Source organism: Schistocerca americana, chromosome 2 (genome assembly GCF_021461395.2).
Source record: "Schistocerca americana isolate TAMUIC-IGC-003095 chromosome 2, iqSchAmer2.1, whole genome shotgun sequence".
NCBI lineage: Eukaryota > Metazoa > Arthropoda > Insecta > Orthoptera > Acrididae > Schistocerca > Schistocerca americana.
The window spans coordinates 1,001,770,530-1,001,797,074 of NC_060120.1; the positions used below are offsets into that span (position 1 = coordinate 1,001,770,530).

The following is a 26,545-nucleotide window of genomic DNA, read 5'->3' on the forward strand; positions in this document are numbered from 1 at the left end:
GATTTGCTCGAAAGCTAGCAACTTTCTGTCTCTTTGGTGTGTGCCTGTCAATGATAACACTTCTGCTAATCAGTGACCCGCACTCCTAAATTATTTACATTCTGCCAGACCGAAGTCATATTTACTGCACCTCTAGCTTAAATTAGGAAAAATCATCTGATATGGAGATGAAAATAGTTAAAGATAAAGATTAAATTCATATTTTAGTGTACTGGTCATAATCAGGATCAATTCAATATCCCATGTTATACATATGATTTTTACAAAATACTGTCACTGTAACTGATCCATGACTGATGTACAAAAAGTTCTCTCCAGGCAAAGAAATCAAGACCGAATTTTTGTTATAATCTCATTGGTCATACAGGTTTCCGGATACCCTGAGGACACACAACCTTCAGCACGTAAGACCTTGCTTAAATTCAGCAAGTCCCTTCACAATCATATAAAATGAGAGATTAAAAACTGATGTTGAGACACATGTTCTGTACCTGTTGTGCTGAAACGTTACAGGCAAGGGACTTCACCACATCCTGTAAAGCAAATTTTCCTGTTCGTTATATAAACCTCGACACTATGATAAAAAAGTACAAGTAAATTGCTGTAGTTTAATACTGCACTATGTAATGGTCATTCGTTCCAAAGATATTTGCCACATTCCTGCCATTTCTACATTATGCTGATAATTCTTAGACTGTCCCACTTATAACAACTATCCGTGTGAATATGACAGTTAAGTTTTATGAGGCATTACAAAGTGAACACCATGCCACACCCAAATACACTAGGAATGGTTTTTATTGTGTATAAACTAATAAATGTATATTTCTAATTAAATGGACACTTATACAACAAATAGTGCTGAAAGTGTCATGTATTTATCAATTGTAATCCAGATAAACAGTGGAGAAATTAGAATTCACTAGTGCACACAAAATAACTTGCCCCTTACCTAAGTTGAAGTCACAGGAGAGGGAAGAAGGAAGATTAGTGTTTAATGTCCTGTTGACATCAAAGTCATTACAGACAGTACAGAAGCTCAGGATAGGAAAGAAAATTGTGCATGCTCAGTCAGAGGAACCATCACAGCATTTGCCTTAAGCGATTTACGGAAATCAAAGAAAACCTAAATCTGGATGGTCAGATGGTGATTTGAACCGACATCCCCCCGGATGTGCAGCACAGTAGGGGATCATGTTAGTGTTGGGGTTCCACTGCCATTGCATGCAACAGGGATGGGGCAGTTAAACAGCTGATGCCTATGGACAAACGCATATCTTACAGAGCTTCCAATTTACATCTAGCGAGTTGGTTAATGATAGTATTAATAATAACTCAAAAAATACAGTTGTCCAAAATCAGCAATCTCTGTCTAGATTACTTTTACCCATAAATCCTCGTTTTGCCACCAGCACACATTCAACCAGAGTGATTCTCCTTATTCAGCTAAACTGTTCTGAGGTATTCAGTTTTACTTTGCTAACCAAATCTAACTCTGAAATATGGTAATAGTAACTGTACATTTATTTAAAATGCCCATTAGATGAACCTATATAACAGAATGAATTTTAACAATTTATTTTACCAACGCCTTATTTTATGTTCATATACACATGAGATAAGGAACAAAAATTTCTCTAGCATAGAAAAAGCATATGTTTTGAAAACATGAAACTAGAAGTTGAGCTCTTCTATTAAAATTGCAATTCTGTAAAAAATGAATTTTATAAAAAGTTTAAACAGAAAAAAGAAAAAGGTTTAAAGATAAAGGTAAAAATACTTTTTCAAGCCAAGAGTATTTTAGAAACATAAGGAGGGGTGGGAGGGCAGATCAATCAATGCAAAACCAAAGGTCAAATGATGGCCTGAAAATAATAATTTGATGCCCCAGAATTGGGTTGCTTGGGGAAGGAGACCAGACAGCAAGGTCATTGGTCTGATGCCTTAGAGTCATTAAAATGCAAAGGGACTATGGACAAGCTTATTCACTTGCTATGGGTGTCACCTCACACTTTCAACAAAAATAAAAAGGATGACATAAAGAGGGGCTAGGATCACATTCAGACCTGTAGATGGGTGCTTGACACTTGCAGGGAGACATGAGTGACAGTTTAAAATGTGCAGTCAGCCCAAGGCACCAGATGATGTCACTTGTCCCACAACAGACCAAAGTTGTTACAAGCTACCCAACTCGTCTTCCCCATATGGATCACTTTGACCCTCCCTAGAAGGTTCCAGATACTGCTATTGCAGCTACATAAGCAGAATACCATGCTAGTCCTGGCACTGGTTGGTTGGTTTAAAAGATGGGGGGAAGGGACCAAACTGCAAGATCATCAGTCCCTTGTTCCCAGTAAAATAATTACACAATGAAAAGAAGAAAAGAAAGGAGACATACAGCACAATAACAAGAGAAAGGAAGAACGAGAAGTACGACAGAAGGACAACGAACACTACTATGGAAAAAAAAACAGGAAAAGAAAACCGTAGAGAGAAGCAAGACACAGGTAGAAGGTATAAAAACAAGAGAGCAGATGACTGTGGCAGGCTGACCAAGAAGATAAAAAGGAAAAGCCAGCCACTATGGGACACATTAAAACATCCACCCTAAAAGCATTAGAGTGGAGAACACAAAGGGTCAAAGGACTCACTCTAAAACTCATATAGAAAGATAAAACCCACTGTTGCGTATAAAACGTAAAACTAAATTAGCCGATGAGGCACTGTCAGCTAAAATTAATGGCAACGAGTCCAGTAACTGAAGAGTCCATTGCAGGGCAGCCAAAGAAGGGCAGCCGGGTGCCGTACCGACACTGAGGTGGGTCATCACGGTGCAGGAGGTAGCCGTATGTCACCCAAGCGTACCCAAAGCGGGAGCCGGCAGAGAACCACAGAGTCCCTGCGAGAGGCCCGCATGGAGGATTGCCACACATTCATAGTCTCCTTAATGGCACGCAGTTTGTTGTGCATGCTGAGGTTATGCCATTTTGTCTCCCAAAGCCGCAAAACCTCCCGGCGTCGTACTGAATGCAAGTCAGTTGCCGAGAAGCCAATCTCCATAAGCGGTTTCTGCGTAGCCTGTTTGGCCAGCCTGTTGGCAAGTTCATTGCCTGGGATTCCCATGTGACATGGATTCCAGACGAACACCACTGAACAATCAGACCGTTCCATGGCATAGATGGACTTCTGGATGGTTGTTATCAAAGGATGATGAGGGTAGCATTGGTCGAGAGCTTGTAGGCTGCTCAAGGAGACAGTACACAGAAGAAATGACTCCCCAGAGCATGAACGGATGTGCTCAAGAGCACGAGATATAGCCACCAGCTCGGCAGTGAAAACACTGCAGCCATCGGGCAAGGAATGCTGTTCAATATGTCCTCCATGGACATATGCGAAGCCAACGTGAGCATCAGCCATCGAGCCATCAGTGTAAACCACTTCGTGGCCTTGGTACTTGTCAAGAATCGAGAGGAAGTGGCAGCGGAGAGCTGCGGGGTTAACTGAGTCCTTAGAGCCATGTGAAAGGCTCAGGCGAAGCTGCAGCCTAAATGTACACCATGGAGGTGTACGTGAATGGACCTCAAGTATAGGTGGTAAACGCAAGGACTGCAGTTCAGAAAGAAAGGATTGGACACAAACTGCAATTGGAAGCCCTGACCTGGGCCACTGATGTGGGAGATGAACTACTGTGGTTGGGAAAAGGAGACAGTGATTCAGATGTGCAGGGGAACTACAAACGTGTGCTACATAACTGGCCAGCAGTTGTGCACACCTAACCTGCAATGAAGGCACTCCGGTTCCCACAAGGACACTGGTCACCGAACTCGTCCTAAAAGCTCCTGTCGCTAGGCGAATACCACAGTGGTGCACTAGGTCGAGTAAACGCTACGCTGAGGGCACTGCTGAACCATTACCAGACTCCCATGGTGAAGGTGGGATTGAGCAAGGGCTCTGTAGAGCTGTAGCAGCGTAGAGCGATCTGCACCCCAGTTGGTGTTGCTCAGGCAGCGGAGGGTATTGAGGTGCTGCCAGCACTTCCACTTAAGCTGACAGAGGTGAGGAAGCCAAGTCAATCCAGCGTCGAAAACCAGTCCTAAGAATCGATATGTCTACACTACAGTGAGTGGATCGTCATTAAGATAAAGTTCTGGTTCTGGATGAACGGTACAACACCGACAGAAGTGTAGAAGTGCCCAAAACTGGAAACCATGGACTAGAGCCCATGACTGCGCCTTGTGGATGGCTCCCTGTAGGTGCTGCTCAGCAACACCAGTACAGTGGAGCAGTATGAAATGCACAAGTCATATGCATACAGAGAAGGTGAGATGGACAGCCCTACAGCTGCTGCTAGGCCATTAATGGCCACTAAAAATAGAGAGACACTCAATACAGAGCCCAATGGGACCCCATTCTCCTGGGTATGGGGGGAACTATGGGAGGCACCAACTTGGACACAGGAAGTATAAAGCAACAGGAAATTCTGGATAAAAATCGGGAGTGGGCCTCGGAGACCCCACTTGTATAACGTGGCAAGTATATGGTGTTGCCAGGTCGTATCATATGCTTTTCGTAAATCGAAAAAGACAGCAACCAGGTGTTGGTGTCTGAAAAAGGCTGTGCAGATGGCAGACTCTAGGGACAAAAGATCATCAGTGGTAGAGCAACCCTGGTGGAAGCCAGTAGGCCACGCGACTCCAGGACCCAACCCAACAGCCGACACACCATAAGTTCCAGCAGCTTACAGACAACGTTGGTGAGGCTGATGAGCCAATAGCTATCCACATCAAGTGGGTTTTTACCGGGTCTGAGCACCGGAATGATGGTGCTCTCCCGCCATTACGATGGAAAGACGCAATCACACCAGATTCGGTTGAAAATGACGAGGAGATGTCGCTTGTAGTCAGATGAGAGATGTTTAATCATCTGACTGTGGATCCGATCTGGTCCAGGAGCTGTGTCGGGGCAATGTGCAAGGGCACTGAGGAGTTCCCACTCTGTAAATGGGGCGTTATAGGATTCACTGTGGTGTGTGGTAAATGAGAGAACTTTCCCTCCCAGTCTCCATTTGAGAGTCCAAAAGGCTGCGGGGTAATTCTCCGACGCAGAGGCTCAAGCATAGTGCCCAGCAAAGTGCCCAGCAAAGTGCTCGGCAATCACTTTTGCATCGGTAGATAAAACACCATTTATTTTAACACTGGGAACACCTGTTGGGGTCTGGTACCTGAAAACATGTTTCATCATTGCCCAGACTTCGGAAGGTGACGTATGGCACCCAATGGTCAAGATATATCTTGACCAACACTCCTGCTCCCGTCATTTGATAAGTTGGTGAACGCAAGTACGAAGCTGTTTAAAGGCTATGAGGTGCTTCAGGGAAGGGTGCCGCTTATGCTGCTGAAGAGCTTGCCGACGCTCCTTAATTGCTTCAGCGACTTCTGGCGACCACCAAGGGACAGTCTTCTACCGGAGGCACCTTAAAGAGCGAGGGATCGTGTTTTCTGCCACAGAAACAATTGTTGTAGTCACCTGCTCAACCATCACATCGATGTTCCAGTGTGGAGGAGATTCAACGGTGATAGCAGATGTGAAAGTTTCCTGGTCCACCTTGTTTAAAGCCCATCTCGGCAGGCATCCGTGGGCTTGATGCCGGGGCAGTGACAGGAAGATGGGGAAGTGGTCACTACCACAGAGGTTGTCATGTGCTCTCGAGTGGATAGATGGGAGAAGTCCTGGGCTGCAAATGGATAAATCAATGGCCAAGTAACTACCTCCAGCCACACTGAAACGTATAGTGGCCCCCATATTCAAGAGGCAGAGGTCGAACTGAGACAGTAAAGTTTCGACATCTGTGCCTCAGCCAGTAAGCATGGTGCCACCCCACAAGGGGTTATGGGTGTTAAAACCTCCCAAAAGTAGGAAAGATTTAGGAAGTTGATCAATCAATGCAGCTGATACATTCAGGGATACTACACCATCTGGAGGAAGATATACAATGCAGACAGTTATTTACTGCACCATCATTCTGACAGCCACAGCTTCAAGAAGTGTTTGAAGGGGCACAGGTTCACTACAGGCCGAGTTTAGGACATAAACACAAACTCCACCTGACACTCAATTACAGTCGCTATGGTTCCTGTAGTATCCCTTATAGCCGCGGAAGGCAGGGGTCTGCACTGCCGGGAACCAGGTTTCCTGGAGAGCGTGCAGAAAGCAGTTGTAAAGCTTAACAGTTGCCATAGCTCACCCAGGAGGTGGAAAAAACCACCACAATTCCACTGGAGGATGACATCATCATGAGACTTGGAAGGTATGGAACATTCAATGAGGCAGTTTACACCTCAGGGTCACCTGCTGCCACCGACTTCTTGTCTGAGCAGTTTATATCCATTGTGTTTGAGGGTCCAGCGAGATCTAGGTCCTCAGCGGATGCCAGAATCTCCACCACATCTGCAGACACAGAGCTTGGAAGTAGCGGTGGTGTGGGTGCCACTGTACTTCCCTTGGTCTTGGGGACCTTCTTTTGGATTTCTCTCACAGTTCCTTGGGTTCCCCTGGCTGGGAGGACTTCATTGATTCAGTCTCCGGGACTGAGGATAAGTGTGAAGCTCTGCGACTAGCTGCTTTTGGGCTCTTCAGCCACTGGCGGGTGTCATCTTTCCCACTAGCAGAAACCTGGGAAGGGAGTGACCCAAGGGACCCCTTCCTAGCGAGAGCAGCTGAAGAAGTTGTATGCTTCTAGAGCTTGGAAGTGGGTATGGACGTCGCCGATGGTTGGGTGGATGTTGCTCCTGTAGTAGGTGGTGCAGGAGCAACAGGGAGGGAAGTCCCCCCCCATCAAGGGGACAGGTGTAGTCTTCTGGCTCTGAGAGGTGACTGGGGTTGGCAGAGCTGATGGGGCTAGAACTGTTTTAGAGGCAGCGTAAGACAATATGCGTACAGGATGTAGACGTTCAAATTTCCTCTTAGCCTCAGTGTAGGTCAGTCAGTCCAGGGTCTTGTACTCCATGATTTTCCTTTCTTTTTGGAGAATCCTGCAGTCTGGCAAGCAAGGCGAATGGTGCTCTCCACAGCTGACACAGATCGGAGGAGGGGCACATGGAGTATTGGAATACGATGGGCGTCCGCAATCTCGACATGTGATCCTGTAAGTACAGTGGGAAGAGATATGACTGAACTTCCAACATTTAAAGCACTGCATTGGGTGAGGGATATAGGTTTTACAGCGGTAGACCATCACCTTGACCTTCTCAGGCAATGTATCACCCTCAAAGGCCAAGATGAAGGCACCAGTGGCAACCTGATTATCCCTCGGACCCTGGTGGACACGCTGAACGAAATTTACACCTCACCATTCTAAATTGGTGTGCAGCCCATTGTCGGACTGCAAAAGAAGGCCCCTGTGAAATATGATACCCTGGACCATATTTCAGCTCTTATGGGGCATGATGGTTACAGAAACATCCTCCAGCTTCTCACAAGCGAATAACGCCCGTGACTGGGCAGAGGATGCTGTTTTGATCAAGACTGACCCAGATCTCATTTTGGACAAGCCCTCCACCTCCCCAAACTTGTCCTCTAAACGCTCAACAAAAAACTGATGCTTCATCGTCATGAAAGATTCCCATCAGCTCTCAAACATACAAGGTACCGAGGCGAATAAGAGCTGCTGCCATCCTTAGCCTAACGTTCCTCCCATAGTGTGGCCAGGGAGGTGAACAATTTGGAGTCGTTCTTCTGTGCATTGAATTGAGCCCATGAATGCTTAGAGACTGCTGGTGTTTAACCACCAGCAAGAGATGAAGTACTATGCTTCATTGCGTGTCATCCACCCTGATGCCACCCACTTTGACCAGGGACCCTCCCCACAGGCGCTAGCCAGGCCCAGCAAAGACCACCTGGCAGGATGGCCATTGCTGGGAGTCCCGATGCCCCTTGGCATACATGGGGAGTAACGCACAAACATCAGCAGAGCGATCCCTATGTGGTCAGGGGGCTACAACCAACAGGGTACATGGTGGCCCCACCACAATGGACTGGCTACTGTGCTGAATATCAGGTGCAACCAAGCAAACAAGTCCATTACCATCATCAGCAAAGAAAAGATACTGCACAGTTGATGGGAAAATGTGCACCCAGTTGAAGAATGAGCAGAAGTGCAGATCCATGTCGACGAAGCATGCGATAGGTCTCAGTGCATGATGGACACGATGCACCATGCAAGGCACCCTCCCCCAATTGGCTTGCTCTTCGGGAAGATTTTGAAAAATGGAAGTCGAACCCTACAGGGGACCATCAAAAAGGCCGAAATGTGTGAGACTCCTTTTAGTCGCCTCTTACAACAGGCAGAAATACCTCGGGCCTATTCTAAGCCCCAGGCCTGTAGGGGGGCCATTCCTGGCAGTCAGTGTTTTATACTCCTGATGACAATGGCAGAGCAAGTCACTGAAAGCCCGAGTAATATATTCAAAGAGATGTGGGTTGTTAACTGAGAAAATTGATTGGAATAGATTCTTTGAAATTCTGAAGGTTGCAGGTATAAAATATGGGGAGAAAAAGTTATTTATAGGTTTTAAAAAGGCCACACTGTGGTTGTAAGAATTGAAGGAATATGAAAGGGAAGCAGTGATTGAAAAGTGAGTGAGGCATGGTTGTAGCCTACTCCTTATGTTTTTAATCTGTACACTGAGCAAGAAGTAATGGAAAACAAGAAGAAATTTCAGAGGAAGAAGTTCAGGGAAAGGAAATAAAAACTGCATGGTTTGTCCATGACATTGTAATTGCGTCAGTGACAGCAAAGGACTTGGAAGAGCAATTGTGTTGAACAATAGTGTCTTGAAAAGAGATTATATGACGAATATCACTAAAAGCCATGGAATGCAGTTGAATTAAATCAGGTGATAGTGAAGGAATTGGATTAGGAAATGAGATACTAAAAGTAGTAGACAAGTTCTGATATCTGGACAGCAAAATAAATGAGGATGGCTAAAGTACAGATGATTTAATTTTTCCAGAAATGTATTTCTGGAAAAGAGGAATATAAAATGTGTAATACAAATTTAAGTGTTATGTATTTTCTGACGATATTTGTATGTAGTGTAGCCTTGTACAAATGGGAAATGTTAATTATGAGCAGTTCAGACAAGAAGAAAATAGAAGTTTTTGAAATGTGGTGTTACAGAAGAATGCTGAAGATTAGATGAGTAGATTGAGTAACTAATATGGAGCTACTGAAACAAATCAGGAGCAAAAAGAAATTTATGGCATAACTTGGACAGAAGAAGGGATCGGCTGACAGGAATTAATGAAGTTAGCAGGTTCAAATAGATGTAGGTTGCAGTAGTTACAAAGAAATGAAGGGACTTGCACAGGACAGAGTAGTGAGGAGACCTGAAACAAATCAGTCTTCACTCAGAAGACCACCACAATAACAGCAGCAAATCATACATGAAAGAAACTTTGAACACCTAGTCCTCTGTAAATACACAAAGAAACAGCAAATGAAATTCAAGGTGATAACAAAGATACACTGTTGGCACTCAAAATAGTCTCACATTGGAAAAAATACAGACTGTTGCTGGTGGTCATGTTATTATCATCTGGAGAAAGCAGTATGGTTTTTCAGAAGTCTGATGTAAGAATGTCATTTGACTCTCAAAATAGTACTAAACTGCTGATACATAACTAAAATTGCTCAAGAACACGTTGCTGAATGCATCTTGCACAAAAACAAATAACAATGCTAATACTGCGCTCACTCAATTAATATTTTATTAGCATTCAAGGCACTGATCTCGTCAAATAAATGTACGATAAAAATTTTTTTCTTGTGCCTAGAAGGTGGCGACTTTATTTTATTTGTTGCTACAGCTCTTTATGCTTTATTTTCATTTTACTGCCAGTTCTCCAACTCATGGTTTCCCAAACTGTGTGAATAAGTGTCCTGTGAAAGAAGCTGTTAATAACATGTTAATTATTGTTTCTGATATTTTGAGATAGTAATTTTTTAAATTTTTTTAATGATATCTGTGTTATTACTTATGATGTAAAACTGAAGTTGGCAATGAATAAAACAAGTTTTTTTATTTGTTAATCTTCAAATTAACAAGGTGTTCCATCAAACCACCAGGATCCTCAAATTGTTCTGTCAGACTAAAGTTTGGGAAACCTTACTCTACCTACGCATTCTTCAAGGGTATTCTATAGTCTGCAAATGTTCCTCTATTTTCGTACCTCGAATTCCACCAGCAACATCACTTCCTAGACCCAAATTACTGAAAAAAAAACCAAGATTACTAACATTAAAAAATAAATAAAAGAGCACATTTATGTTATGTTCATCTACAATCTCTCCACTGCAGGATGCGCTATATAGATGACTGTTTGTTTTTACAGATAGAGTACACACTCTTTTAATGGAAAGAACTAGGCTGTATTGTTTTCAAAGGAACCGTTAATGATTTACAGAAGCCAACAGAAACCTATATCTGATAGACAGGGATATGAACAACTGAATTCTCAAATACAAGTAAAGTAGCATATCACCTTGCTTGGCAATTTCTTTTTAGTTCTTTACGCACAGCTTTGTTATTTTTTGGTTTTTACATGTAAAAATTAATTACTGAAGGCAATAATACCTCTGATGATTCTGCATGACCTTTAAAGGTGAAGTAGCAAATCGAAGATCCCACAGCTGTATGACTGGAGTCTGGTCATCTTCAGAAGCCAGACACATTTGTGTAGCAACATCAGGATGCCAGGCTACAACTTTCCACCTGACCTACAAATAAATGTTGTGTTACAAACATTTACACAATCTGTCTTCAGGAATATCAATAATTATGTAAAGGATATATTGCTAACTTCTGTCACGATGACACATCGAGTTGAAAACATGTACAATTAAAAGATTGTTACACATTAAGCTTTTAGCCAAAGCCTTCATCAGAAAAGAGGATGTGCCTGCATGAATGCACGAGTCCTCTATGAAATTTCTTCTCTCTCTCTCTCTCTCTCTCTCTCTCTCTCTCTCTCTCTCTCTCTCTCTTTTTTTTTTTTTTTAATGCATGACACACAGCCGTTTAATTGTCTTATTTCAATTTCTAGTTTTGGTATTACCCCACAAGAAAACAACAGTCGTTAATCTCACATCATAGTATTTATCAATATAGCAATCCATATAATTCCTGTCTCATTTAAACTGCAGAACATGTATCCAAATACAGCCATTTGTGCAAAAAAGGTGCTGTATCCAATCAGAAATCACAGTTACAACCCAATTGCAACTGTGGTTTCTAACTGGATCACCTTTTGTGCACAGATACCAGTTGCATTCTCATGTTCTGCAGTTTAGATGGGACAAGAACACTGGTAAGTGTTGTGGCAAGTGATTAATAATTGATCTTTTACACCATGATAATGGGATAATCCCAAAACTGGTTAACTGTAATAAAATGTGTGTGTTACACATTTAAAAAAATATTTTAAAGTTGTTGGAAATTGTGATCAAAAAATGTTCATGCATAAATGTATAGGCTCAAAATTTTGGAGCCACTAACTGTTTTTAGATATGGCCAGAAACTCTTTTGGTTTTATAGGAGCCCTTTTTATACAATTCTGCTGCGGTAGCTGCTTCACTAAGCATCTATACAGCCCCAATGCTTTGTATCTCACCCATTTTGCAACAGATGCTGTTTCTTAAGAAGTTTCTTTATGAAGACTACCATAGAGTATGCCTCCCACCAAGATTGAGTCACAGATCCTCTACTGTCTCCAGTCCAGAGCTAAATGTTTCAAGTTCCCCTTTGAGATATGATACAACTGCCAACTGGCTGTTAATACAGTTTGCTGAACACGTAAATCTTGCCACTTGTTTTAGATATCCTCTGTACTTTGTTAATTGTGTTGCTGCAACCACCTTGTCACCTTGTAGTCGCTGATACTCATTTCAAAATGGACATTCTCTAAGGGGTCATGTCTATTTGTTGCCATTAGATGTATTATATTTCTGTCATGAGTGGGCTTCCAAACTATTTGTGCTAAGTAGCTTTTGGAGAATGTATTTAGTATTGTTCTGGAGCAGCTTATCACACCCACCACTTACAAACTTGTCACCCTAATTCAGTGTTGGATTATTAATGCCTCCCCCAATGACTACAAAAGATTGAGAAACACGCATATTCTGAACTCGGATATGAAACAGCCGATATCAAATGGTTATCGTAAGAAAGAGTGTGGTACATTTCTCACAATTAGTTAAGAGAAAGGTACACTGAAGATGGGAAAAATTTGTTGAATGTGGGCCAAAATTCGGTACAAGAACTAATTCTTCATGGAAGTTTGGATTGCATGAAAGTAATTAAATAAATTTTGTATTTGTATTTGTTACTGTTACTAATATGCATGTCCAACAGTTTCATTCTAGAAGGGAAACAGCAACCAAAAGTAGTAGGGGAAGATGGTGGGCCTGTGCACAAGAAAGTCTATTTCATCTGTCACAAGATTATAACCCACCTTTCTGTGAACCAAATAACACATTAAACAAATAAATTGCATTACTGTACCATGCTGGATTTTAACTTGGGCTTAACCCTTGCACTTTGTAATGCAGACACAGGACGTCTCCATACATTCTTATTTCAACAGCCTCCACCCAAGTGGTGAGCGCATCACACAGATTTGTGCTAGTCTCTTTGGGGAAACAATGACGCCACTGACCAACAATTCGGGTATATACACTCCTGGAAATTGAAATAAGAACACCGTGAATTCATTGTCCCAGGAAGGGGAAACTTTATTGACACATTCCTGGGGCCAGATACATCACATGATCACACTGACAGAACCACAGGCACATAGACACAGGCAACAGAGCATGCACAATGTCGGCACTAGTACAGTGTATATCCACCTTTCGCAGCAATGCAGGCTGCTGTTCTCCCATGGAGACGATCGTAGAGATGCTGGATGTAGTCCTGTGGAACGGCTTGCCATGCCATTTCCACCTGGCGCCTCAGTTGGACCAGCGTTCGCGCTGGACGTGCAGACCGCGTGAGACGACGCTTCATCCAGTCCCAAACATGCTCAATGGGGGACAGATCCGGAGATCTTGCTGGCCAGGGTAGTTGACTTACACCTTCTAGAGCACGTTGGGTGGCACGGGATACATGCGGACGTGCATTGTCCTGTTGGAACAGCAAGTTCCCTTGTCGGTCTAGGAATGGTAGAACGATGGGTTCGATGACGGTTTGGATGTACCGTGCACTATTCAGTGTCCCCTCGACGATCACCAGTGGTGTACGGCCAGTGTAGGAGATCGCTCCCCACACCATGATGCCGGGTGTTGGCCCTGAGTGCCTCGGTCGTATGCAGTCCTGATTGTGGCGCTCACCTGCACGGCGCCAAACACGCATACGACCATCATTGGCAACAAGGCAGAAGCGACTCTCATCGCTGAAGACGACACGTCTCCATTCGTCCCTCCATTCACGCCTGTCGCGACACCACTGGAGGCGGGCTGCACGATGTTGGGGCGTGAGCGGAAGACGGCCTAACGGTGTGCGGGACCGTAGCCCAGCTTCATGGAGACGGTTGCGAATGGTCCTCGCCGATACCCCAGGAGCAACAGTGTCCCTAATTTGCTGGGAAGTGGCGGTGCGGTCCCCTACGTCACTGCGTAGGATCCTACGGTCTTGGCGTGCATCCGTGCGTCGCTGCGGTCCGGTCCCAGGTCGACGGGCACGTGCACCTTCCGCCGACCACTGGCGACAACATCGATGTACTGTGGAGACCTCACGCCCCACGTGTTGAGCAATTCGGCGGTACGTCCACCCGGCCTCCCGCATGCCCACTATACGCCCTCGCTCAAAGTCCGTCAACTGCACATACGGTTCACGTCCACGCTGTCGCGGCATGCTACCAGTGTTAAAGACTGCGATGGAGCTCCGTATGCCACGTCAAACTGGCTGACACTGACGGCGGCGGTGCACAAATGCTGCGCAGCTAGCGCCATTCGACGGCCAACACCGCGGTTCCTGGTGTGTCCGCTGTGCCGTGCGTGTGATCATTGCTTGTACAGCCCTCTCGCAGTGTCCGGAGCAAGTATGGTGGGTCTGACACACCGGTGTCAATGTGTTCTTTTTTCCATTTCCAGGAGTGTATTAAAACAAAAATTGCACTTTCGTTCAACTATATAAGGTTTACAATACAAAACTTTTTATCACATAATTTTTTTGAAACACTTCACAGTGGACTTTTTCCATTATCATTTCACTTGAACTGTTTACAAATTAATCGCTGTCATCATCAAAATCATTCTCTCTTTCACTGTCACTTAGAGATTTCTCTAAAAGTTCTCCAATCTCTTCCTTAGAAAGGATTTGGCATAAAGAACTAGCCATTTCACACCTACTGACTTTAATGTAATAATTACAACCCTAAACTCGAAACAAATGCTCAGTTCAACACTGAATTAACACAGACTTCCCTAGATGGCAGTACATGCATCGTTGATGCATAGTACAGTCAGATTCGAGAATGAAACATGTGAGAGCTACAAATATTGTGCCGAACACCACTCAATGGTGGAGTGGAAAGGGTTAAATCAATACAACAGAAAATGCATAATGTCCTAGTACTCATATGTACAGAAGGACAAGCATGAAACATATGCTTTAAGGAGTACACACAGTTTTCATACATCACTAAACAAACTGGCAATACCATGACCAGGTGGGGGAGGAGGGAAGGGAGAGAGGGGAGTGGGAAGGGAGAGAGGGGAGTGGGAAGGGAGAGAGGGGACGGGAGAAGGGAGGGGGAAGGGGATGGAGAGAAAAGGGAGGGGGAAGGGGATGGAGAGAAAAGGGAGGGGGAAGGGGATGGAGAGAAAAGGGAGGGGGAAGGGGATGGAGAGAAAAGGGAGGGGGAAGGGGAGAGGAGGGAAGGAGAGGAAGGGGGAGAGGGGGAGAGAAGAGAAGGAGAGGGAGGGGGAGAGGGGGAGAGAAGGGAAGGAGAGGGAGGGGGAGAGAAGGGAGGGAAGGGAGGGAAGGAGAGGGAGGGGAGGGAGAAGGAGGGGAGGGAGAAGGAGGGGAGGTAGAGGGAGGGGAGGTAGAGGGAGGGGAGGGAGAAGGAGTGGAGGGAGAGGGAGGGAGAGTCGAGGGGAGGGAGAGTCGAGGGGAGGGAGAGTCGAGGGGAGGGAGAGTCGAGGGGAGGGAGAGTCGAGGGGAGGGAGAGTCGAGGGGCGGGAGAGTCGAGGGGCGGGAGAGGGGAGGGGCGGGAGAGGGGAGGGGCGGGAGAGGGGAGGGGCGGGAGAGGGGAGGGGCGGGAGAGGGGAGGGGCGGGAGAGGGGAGGGGCGGGAGAGGGGAGGGGCGGGAGAGGGGAGGGGCGGGAGAGGGGAGGGGCGGGAGAGGGGAGGGGCGGGAGAGGGGAAGGGAGGGGAGGGGCGGGAGAGGGGAGGTGATGGGCGGGGGAGGGGAGGGGAGGGGATGGGCGGGAGAGGGGAGGTGATGGGCGGGAGAGGGGAGGGGCGGGAGAGGGGAGGGGGGAGAGGGGTGGGGAGGGAGAGGGGAGGGGAGGGAGAGGGGAGGGGAGGGAGAGGGGAGGGGAGGGGGAGTGGAGGAGAGGGGGAGTGAGAGGGGAGGGGAAGTGAGAGGGGAGGGTGAGAGAGGGGGGAGGGTGAGAGAGGGGGGAGGGTGAGAGAGGGGGGAGGGTGAGAGAGGGGGGAAGGGGAGAGAGGGGGGAAGGGGAGAGAGGGGGGAAGGGGAGAAGGGGAGAGAGGGGGGAAGGGGAGAGAGGGGGGGAGGGAGAGAGGGGGGGAGGGAGAGAGGGGGGAGGGAGAGAGGGGGGAGTGAGGGAGAGGGGAGTGAGGGAGAGGGGAGTGAGGGAGAGGGGAGTGAGGGAGAGGGGAGTGAGGGAGAGGGGAGTGAGGGAGAGGGGAGTGAGGGAGAGGGGAGTGAGGGAGAGGGGAGTGAGGGAGAGGGGAGTGAGGGAGAGGGGAGTGAGGGAGAGGGGAGTGAGGGAGAGGGGAGTGAGGGAGAGGGGAGTGAGGGAGAGGGGAGTGAGGGAGAGGGGAGTGAGGGAGAGGGGAGTGAGGGAGAGGGGAGTGAGGGAGAGGGGAGTGAGGGAGAGGGGAGTGAGGGAGAGGGGAGTGAGAGAGAGGGGAGTGAGAGAGAGGGGAGTGAGAGAGAGGGGAGTGAGAGAGAGGGGAGTGAGAGAGAGGGGAGGGAGAGAGAGGGGAGGGAGAGAGAGGGGAGGGAGAGAGAGGGGAGGGAGAGAGAGGGGAGGGAGAGAGAGGGGAGGGAGAGAGGGGGGAGGGAGAGAGAGGGGAGGGAGAGAGAGGGGGGAGAGAGGGGGGAGGGAGAGAGAGGGGGGAGGGAGAGAGAGGGGGAGGGAGAGAGAGGGGAGGGGGAGAGAGAGGGGAGGGGGAGAGAGAGGGGGGAGGGGGAGAGAGAGGGGGGAGGGGGAGAGAGAGGGGGGAGGGAGAGAGAGAGGGGGGAGGGAGAGAGAGGGGGGGAGGGAGAGAGAGAGGGGGGAGGGAGAGAGAGGGGGGAGGGAGAGAGGGGGGAGGGAGAGAGGGGGGAGGGAGAGAGAGGGGAGGGAGAGAGAGGGGGGAGAGAGGGGGGAGGGAGAGAGAGGGGGGAGGGAGAGAGAGAGAGAGGGGGGGAGGGAGAGAGAGAGGGGGGGGGGGAGGGAGAGAGAGAGGGGGGGAGGGAGAGAGAGAGGGGGGGAGGGAGAGAGAGAGGGGGGAGGGAGAGAGAGAGGGTAGGGGGAGGGGAGAGAGGGAAGGGAGGGGGAGAGAGGAAAGGGAGGGGGGAGAGAGGAAAGGGAGGGGGGAGAGAGGAAAGGGAGGGGGGAGAGAGGAAAGGGAGGGGGAGAGAGGAAAGGGAGGGGGAGAGAGGAAAGGGAGGGGGAGAGAGGAAAGGGAGGGGGAGAGAGGAAATGGAGGGGGGAGAGAGGAAAGGGAGGGGGGAGAGAGGAAAGGGAGGGGGAGGGTAGAGAGAGAGAAGGGAGGGGGGGAGAGAGGAAAGGGAGGGGGAGGGTAGAGAGAGAGAAGGGAGGGAGAGAGGGGAGGGAGAGCAGAGGAATAGAGGAAAAATATACCGCGAAGATGTCATGCCAGCCCATGATAAATTTCTAGTGTGAGAACTATAAGCTTACAAAAACCAACTCCGGGAATTCAGTTCTGGTGACTGACCAAAAAAATACTTTCTTAGCATGCCTTATCACATCTTTGCTCTGAAAGGAAAAAAGTGTAAATACAAAACAGGATCATTTGGAGTGAAATGCATCACAAGATCAATAATTACTATCTATCCATGAAACGAAAATGACATGATTCATCACCCAACACTAGTGCAAGTAAGTCACTCTTGAAATACAGGGTGAACATTCATAAAACCAACAAACCACTGGGACGGATTCCTGACTGGAAATGGAGGAAAAAAGGTTCTATGAACATGTGTCCGGAAAGTCATCATTGGCACAGTGTATGGCACTGACAGTTCCTCTGACCACATGCCATGTGTTCCTCGTGTGGTGCTGGGCGTGAGATTGATGCAGCGTACTTTCAACAGCAGAATGAGCCAGTATTCATGTTGGGAACAGGCCAAGGTGGTGTTGATGTGTGGCAATGCAGATGAAAACAATCAAGAGGCTGCATGGCTGTACCAAAACAAGTACAGTCACAAACACCAACATCACACAACATTCCAAACCCCTTTCGTGAGTTTGCATGCTCTCGGATCCTTTCAGTGAGATGAATGTGAAGGGAGGCAGTGGACTGTGCTTACATCAGATTTTGAGGACCAGGTTCTGCAGGATATTCAGACAAACCTTAGTACAAGCTCCAGGCAAGTGACCCACCAACATGGTGGAAGTCAGAGTACAATTACATGTATCCTGTATGATAACTGCTACTATCCCTGTCACAAGCAATCCCATGGAGGCCACTTTGAACATCTGTTGTGATGTGGAAGCATTGCAGCTACATACAGTGTTCTGGGACAATTTGTTGCTGTTGCACACACACCGTCCATTTCCAGACACATATTCTTAGGATCTTTTTGTCTCCATTTCCAGTCAGGAACCCATCCCTGCAGTTTGTCAGTTTTATTAATGTTCACCTTGTATCAGTGGTCTACTATCCTACTGTTTCCAAATACTGTGTTCCTGAAAATAATCTTTGTTTGCAATTGCATAGTTCTTTTTTATTTTTTACTGTTAACACAATAATCTACTTTGACACGTGCACAGATGAAACACCAACTACACTACTCAGATTCAAACCTGCAATCTTCCAATTTATACGCACTGTTCTGTCTATATAATTTCCCAAATAATTCATGAGCCAAAGTAAAGCCAAAGAAAAAATGTTATTCATTTCTGCAGCTTCTTGTCATCCAACAGCATAACTATACTGTATCGTAATTGCTAACTCACATTAGAGATGAAATAATTGCACTATTCAATTGTACTTCTGAGGTTATAATTTTAAAACAAAAATATGTTCTTTGTGTTTCAGCTGTCCTGCCATATACTTACACGAGAAGTTGTGTCACTAAGTTTAATAATGGGTTCATTTTTGCGCAAATCCCAGACGACACACCGCTGAGTGAACGTAGATGCCAATATGTGCTGCACTGGAACAAACATGTTTATTCAAAATATGACTGATGTCTGAATATGACTGAGTCTGTATATCACACATACTTACACAATACATAAAGGAATTTACTTGATAACTTGTACATTGATCAAACTAATCAGAACGATCAAAATAGGATGACGACATTTTGAACAGTTTGATGTATATTTGTTTTAAATTAATTGAGGATATAGGTAAAAAGTAATTGATTGGGGATTAGCTAAATACATAAACAGGTACACGGATATCGTCACACAGCAACCATTAACAGAAAATTCTTCCTCAACAACCACCAAGGGAGACCAACAAATAAGACTGATGCCTTTTTTATGCTGAAGACAGGCTTGTATCTGCTAGCAGCCATTAAGAAAGGTGGCCCTAAAAATGACTGATGCCAACAGCTATTACGGTCATGCCACACAAAATTTAACTTCAGCCAGAACAATTGTGATGAATGACACTCAGGCCATAGTTATGGAAGACCTCACATGCAGCTGACTGCCAATTGCAACAACAACCTCTGTCCAGAAAGTTCAGTGAATGACGTCATGTTGGTCTCACTCATAAGAATGCATCAAAGCCAAATTCTGCAGTGGACAGGTCAAAACATGGCTGAACAAGTCACCAAGCGGCACTGGAAGTGTGCTTCTTGTGTGTAAACAGTATACTGTAGAGTGAAGGTTTAGTGCACGTGGTCTAAACCAAAATGGATCAGCAAACAAATATGTTGTTCTGCTTCAAAACTGTAAAATCGGTAAAAGAGGATTGAAATGCTGCCAACAGTTACAAAGAATCTGCTGTCACCTTGAAGCATGTCTATGAGTGGTGTAAACACTTTCGAGGTAAACACTTTCGAGAAGGGCGGGACACCATGGAAGACAACCCCCCTCCCCCCCCCCCCTTTCCACTTTCCACTCGAAGTGCCGGCTTGCAACTGCATGCACCCCAGACAATGTACAAAAAGTGAAGAAACTTTCGTCCTTGGACTGTCGTGCAATAGCGTGGGGTGAATGATACCAAAGGAAGTGGAAATTAGCAGTTAGGTGGACCAAGTGGGTACACTTCCCAGTACACCAAACAAGGCAGCTGGACCCGGCTCCACGACAACGCCCAGCCACTCTCTGCCTTTCTTTGGCAGCAGCAGTTCCTGGCCAACAGGGGACTTGTATCACTCCACCACCCACCCTACTCTCCAGATTTTTGCCGCCCCCCCCCCCCCCCCCCCCAGCCAAAATTTTTACTTGTTGACTTTTTGAACAGCCAGTTTAATGTTACACTCCAACTGAAGGCTACGGCTAAAGACAATTATTCCAGGAGTTTCCAGAATTCGATTAACTTCTCATGGTAGAGGTCCACAGTCATGCAGAATTTTTCCACTTGAAAACAACAGTAACTGCTGTTTCTAGAAAGCTAACAATCAATTCACAATAGACAAACTTCCACAAAAATTTCTGGACAGGCACTGTACAATGGCTTATGGTACATCAATCAGACCACTGCCACGTGTAAATACCCTCACTAAAATTAATGGGCTCATATCCATAGCTGACTTAATGTGACCAAAGCCATGTGAAACTGACCTTCATAAAAAATTCAGAAATAAAAATCATTAATAAACAACATTAGAATATTACAGATTTTTTCTTATTATATATGATAGTGTGTTTTGTGGGACTGGTAATTCAAAATTTAAAGTAATGTTAACAAATCAACCTTTTCCTAATACATTTATCCTTTCCAGTGTCTTACACTACACCAGCTGCAGTGCAAAGTCTACTCAATTAATTTATGACAGCTCTTTCTGCCTATACTACATCGTAGCAGCACCAAAGTCAGAACAGCCACTACACCACAGTACAGTGTGTTCAATGACATACTGCAAATAGAATCTCAATTTTAACAGAACTGTTACAAAATTTTCCACACACTATGTAAATGTGATCCTTAAGCTAGTGTTATGGAGCTGATGACTGCGCTTCAGAAAGAATGAAAAAGTTTTCTTTAGATTTTACAGATAATCTCTTACAATCCAAAAAGTTTTCTTTAGATTTTACAGATAATCTCTTACAATCCATTATGAAGGTAAAATGTAGTGCTAGCACTTCTGGTATGTATCCCCACCAATTGTAATTCAACTGTTAAGCGAACCACACAAACTGAACTTGACAATTAGTCACATGCAAGGAAAATAAAACTGCCAAGGTCATTACGATAGAGAGGGAATTTCCTTGCCATGGTTTGACTAGATACACACATGCACACCCACACCCGCATGCCATGTAAATGCAAGTCATCATCACAGAATCTCAACACAGAAACAACATGGTGTCTGACTGAAGATTATCATTGCTTGCCAATAGTACAAATTCAACAAGAAGTTGACGAACTACTAAAAAAGATGAAATATTTTTAAAAAATGCTTCTTTTATCAACAAACTGCTGAGTGATGGTGAAAAGACTCAATGCATCAGATCTTTAAAGACTTCTGGCAACCAAAGGCAAGTAAGGGAAAAAGTTTGGGCAGGATACTGACACCTGTAGTGCAACCTACCTGCACCTTAACAGAACTGAGTTGAAATAAAAGTGAACAAAAAATGAGTATAATGGATATTTCACTCTGCAGTGGTGTGTGCTGTTTTGAAAATTACTGGCATATTAAAATAGAGGTTGGGCCGTGAGTCATGCCCGGATAGCTGAGACGGGAGGAGCATTGCCCAAAGAAGGAAAGAATTCAGGTTTAGGTCCAGTTCAACACACTGTTTTATTCATCCAGGCAGTTTCAAAGAAGAGTAGTGTCTATACTCTGTTAATCATAAGAATAAACCTGATGTAAACAAACACAAACGCAATGACTGGTCAGAAGCCATGACATATGCATACTGGTTTTGTTACGCTCTTGGAAGTAGGTCCTACTCACGTATTAGAGATCTTACTACTAAGTTATGTTACATGGAAGTTTCGGATATTCTAATGTATTAATAGCCATCAATGTTTTTCTTAATCACACTGTAGCTATGTAGTTTTTATTTTAAAAAATTATTTACAGTCACAGTCTCTGTACTGTTATGCTCTGACTGTTGTGCTGTTAATACGAAGTATGAAAATGGCTGAGGCTGCTTCCTGTTCTGTAGTGAACCATGCTTGTGAAATGTGGTTAAAAAGTGCCCAAGAAATAGGTTGTTCTTAATTTTTCATTAATTTACAGGAAAATATAGGCTCTGAAGTTTCCCAAGGCACTGTATTTGCTAAATTTGATAAACAAATACGTGTTGGATATATAGTGGAATTGGTAACACAGGAGAATGATAACTTAGTGCAGTTCATGGGTCACTGGTTCAAGTCTCGCCCTAGTCCTTTTTTCTTCTTTTTTAATAACTACATTTTATAGTTTTAAAATTCATCATTATTTATTTAATGAATAATGCAAGTCTTCTTGTTTATAATTACATATTGCAAGCAAAATTCCTGTTTTCATTTCAAATATAAATTCTTAATTATCGATATTTTTTGAAAGATTGTTAACAAAGGTTGCTTAAATTAAGAAAACATAATTTAATTTTTTATAGCAAAAATGAAAAACCAAGTATTTTTTATTTGGACTATGTCCATTATTTTATACCGCAGATGTGGTCTCATATGAACCAGAGTGATAAGTGTCATAGAAATATGAAAAACAATCATTTTCACAGCATCGAGCACACCATACAAATCCTGTATTTTCACATTTTTCACTGTACCATCACAATATGAACCCAACAGAACTGATCTGGAGTCAAGTTACGGGATTTGACATGAGAAATAAGAAGACAGTTAAGGTGCCAGACATACTGGAACTAACTCAAGCCGCTTGTTCACTTGTCACTGCTGAACCCTGGTGGGATATAGAAAAGCACATCGTACAAGAAGAGGAGGAAATATGGTGCCTGCAGGTCTTCACAGATTCTGTTGTTGATCAGCTCATTATCAATGCAGCAGATGACAAGTGCAGAACTGAAATGTATTTCTCGTATTCAGATGAGGAAGGAACTAAGACATCAACAGACGACTGACAGTGATTAATATCTTCAGTGGCTTCAGTATTCAAAATTATGGTGAAATCCCTCCAGTATGCTTTTGCATCAAACACAGTTGCCCAGAAAAATTACCCTGTGTTCAAGTTAGGAATTTTCATCACTCTTTTTTGTAATTAGTACACTATGTTAGGTGAGAATGAGAGCATTTTATGCTTTCTGTCTGGTCGCCTAAGAAGGGTACAGTAGTGCTGGAGTGTTGCTGAATATTGTTTCATTCTCTTTAAAAATTAAATGACATTCGGAGCTATACTCTTTGCTCATCCCTTTCTAGGTCTGAACTGTAACTGCTCTCATCGTTGCAGGTTAGCCGGACAAGTGGCCGGTCAGTGTTGTCCAAGTTAACTGCACGAGTAAAGCCGGTGTCCCGCATTACTGCTCAGTCTATGTGCTTATAATACAGCGTAAAACGTGTCCTTATGATCGTACTGAGCACAGCTTGGCTTCTGCTCCACACGAAACGAAATTCAATGAGACTCTAGCAAACACAGAAGAATACGTGGCGTAATCTTTACATCAGGTTTATTCTTATGATGAACAGAGTATAGCCACGCTGAAACTTTACATGTCAATAGGCAAAGTACAGGCAATGGCTTTTGGGATTTTAATGGTGTTTAGATTGTTTACTTCCTTAAAGATCTGGCCAGTAGTTACTGCTTCAGATGTTTAGAGAGAGTTTGTGCAACCCATCAGTCCAAATAGTGGAGCTCCAGCATCTGAACCAAGCTGCTCATGCACAATGTCATGTTCTATTCTGTGGTGCAAAACCACCAAAACCCTGTTAAACTGTTCTCTAATTCTTAAAAACAGCAACTACCTGCTTCACAGCCACTGACCCTACAGTCGAGATCCGTCGCACAAAAGAGAGAGAGAGAGAGAGAGAGAGAGAGAGAGAGAGAGAGAGAGAGAGAGAGAGGGGGGGGGGGGGGCAGATGAGTGGGGGGAGGAAGGGGGGAAGAAGGGAGGGAGAGAGACCTTGGCAAAATAATTTGAAACCCTCTAAAGATGAATTCACCTTGTCTGTTCCATGCAATCCACACAACATCATCTGATGGTTGTGCCTTTGCTCCAGGACTCATAGGTGTTCCCATGTTATTGAGATCCCACACATATATCTCAGATTCCGCTGCTCCTGTGGCCAAAAGATTTCCCTGAAATTGCAAAAAAGTAAACAATCAGATATTTTGTAATTTTAGTAGTCCTTATTCTCTTATGACATCACAATATATTAAAAATAGTCCATTCGTTTCTAAGTACTTAGCCTTTTGCACTCAGTGTCCTATCCAGCCACTTATACGTGGACCTACAGTTTAACATAGATTCCAAGCCATGGGGCACCACGACACTTTTCACATTAACATTGCCAGAGATGAAGGAAGTAAAGGAGACAGATAAAATACAACTCATATTATTTTCTTCACTTTCCGAAATTAAAAAAAGAACAAAATCAATATTAAAAATATACTGCTTTTGTCTTTACTGAATTGTTATGTGTGGTCTAAACACAGTCTACATTGTAAGTATATTTCCTTTGCTGTTTCACAAGAGGATTTTCCCAATTGTCTTGTTTCATTGGGTGATGGTGTTAATCATTTCACTGCAAGCTCATCATTTTCAGTTCTTAACCTGTCTCGAAGTCTCACACAAATAACTGTGCAATAATTGTCCATATCTGGCTCTTAGACAAGATCTGAGACTCCAGTGTTGCAAAGATGTAAGATCAATATATTCCTCTACGTCAAGTCCCGTAAGATTTCCAAGAAAAATATCAAATGACTGACAAATAAAGCAAAGACATTGTGGTTAGTGTCCAGGAAAAAGTTTCAAATCTGGTTGCAAAACTTTGTTGACATTTATAATATTCACGGCAGTCCTCACGTTGACAGAGTTATTTCTTACGCAATTCAAAATGATGATCACTTTCAAAACTACACATTTCACATAAAGCTGAGGGGACCAGTTTAATTTTATATTTGTTAGCAAGAGTTAGGTCCATTTCAGTGTGATGTCTATCCAAAAAGCTCCAACATTTATACGCAGAATTTCTGCCCAGATATTTCACCAAGCTTGTGACCAAAGTGTGTGGAGATATTTATTTGCCACAGGATGTTTTGTTGCACCTTTTATTAATTGATGACAGAACCTTACAGAGGACTGCCATTATGCATCTTCTCCTTTGTAGCTTGCATCTATGTAGTAGATACAGACCTCTACATTTTCTATTCTGGATCAAAACAAACTGGCGACCTTAAATCTGAAAGTTTATACATTTGGATGATCATTTCTGCATTGCTGCTCAGCCTTCACTTAGTATCTTGGTTGTCCATTTCAGTCATATTGCCATGCATGCTGGTATGGATTTCTCAACCCCAGTCTCCTACTGGTAGACACGGTAGCAGTTTTGAAAAAAAAAGACAATTCCAACATACTGAACCTTCAGAGATGTCACGCCATCACAAAAAGTATGTCTCTCATAATTTTCAAGTACAAGTATGATTCCGGCTACACGACTGAGCTGCACAGCTACGTGGCAGAACTTGGATAGAACATATACCTTGAAGACATGATCAGAGAACACTATTTAAGAGCAATGTGCACACTGGGGGATGATTCAGCGGTAGTACAAGCTGGGGAAAGATCACATAGAGTTACCAATTACTTTTAATGACTTCAGTACATGACGAAGTGAGCCAGGCAAGCCTCTCCTCACTGTCCCTGGCTGTGGCTGATTAACAGGCAGCAGCTAGTGCCCCCAGTTGCTGAGGTTGGCAGCCTTTGGAGACCAGGGTGGTTGAGTGGCACCACATGTGCTGCGATGGTGTTCCACTTGGGAAACAGTTCCTTGACTCTCCAGGCAGTCGCAGTGGCACTTATGGAGTCTGCTATGGGTAGGTTTCAACCTGCAGCCTTCAGAAAGGCGTTGGATGGCAGCTGAACTACGGCACTATGTCCCACTAAGAATTCAGCGTCAATAGCAGCACACAAGGATTGCGGACCAGCAGGGCTCTGTGAAGTATTTAGAACAGACAGCAGGTGCAGCCTGGTCTCGAACCCATGCCTCTGCTAGCGGAACACTGTCATCTCTCTAATGGGTGTTGCTGTGGCAGTGTGGTGGTGCTGTAGGCTTCCAGTGACAAGAAATGCTCCCTGCCTTAAAATCCCGACTTATTTATACACCTCTAGGGCCCATTTGTTTCACCAAAATCCGGCACCCAGTCATGTTGCCATAATAAGATACTCACCCTGGTGTGGTGACACCACCCGACTTGCTACACGTTTGCCACTGAGAGGCACATTTACTGCTGAGATCTGCTGCCCTTGCTTTACAATTCACTGGTGCATCAGTTACATGTCACACAGGTGGCTGCCAACCCATGGCTGTTAATGTAGCACTCTATGGTGGCTTCCACATTGCTTCACCTTACTTTTGCTGAAGACTTGTAATTTTCTGTCCAAAGACTGGGTCACTGTGCTACACTGACCTTCCATATTGAGAAGACCCAGTCCCTTGGGCCCTTCTTTGGGAAGCCTTCCCCGAAGGTTAACTCTAACCCTTTATGTAATTAGCATGGAATGTCACTCTGCTGTAGCTCTATTTACCCTGGCCAATTCTTTCACAGCTTCTGTAGTTTCATTCAATATGTTCACATCACTTGCATCCACCGTCACAAATAAAGGTTTCAGTATCTTGCCCCCTGCAGATATCCATCCCCTCTTTACCCTCCTGGCTTCACATGGTATGCCAACTGCTGGTACCAGTCTGATTACCTCCTGAGCATATGCCCTGAGTAGCTTCCTGCACTCCTTGGTGACTTCTCAATCTACTGCATGGGGCTT

General features: G+C 44.8%; 1 protein-coding gene across 6 annotated transcripts in view; it reads right to left on the minus strand.

Annotated features, from left to right (window-relative positions):
* LOC124596298 (protein transport protein Sec31A) overlaps positions 1-26,545 on the minus strand; it is a 162,359-nt gene that overhangs the window by 116,706 nt on the left and 19,108 nt on the right. For all 6 annotated transcript variants that reach the window (XM_047135400.1, XM_047135403.1, XM_047135402.1 and 3 more), the window contains exons 4-6: positions 23,724-23,859; positions 18,536-18,633; positions 10,635-10,777 (exon numbers count right to left, since the gene is read on the minus strand). In XM_047135400.1, the coding sequence (XP_046991356.1) occupies positions 10,635-10,777; positions 18,536-18,633; positions 23,724-23,859 (377 nt within the window). The remainder of the gene's footprint in view (positions 1-10,634; positions 10,778-18,535; positions 18,634-23,723; positions 23,860-26,545) is intronic.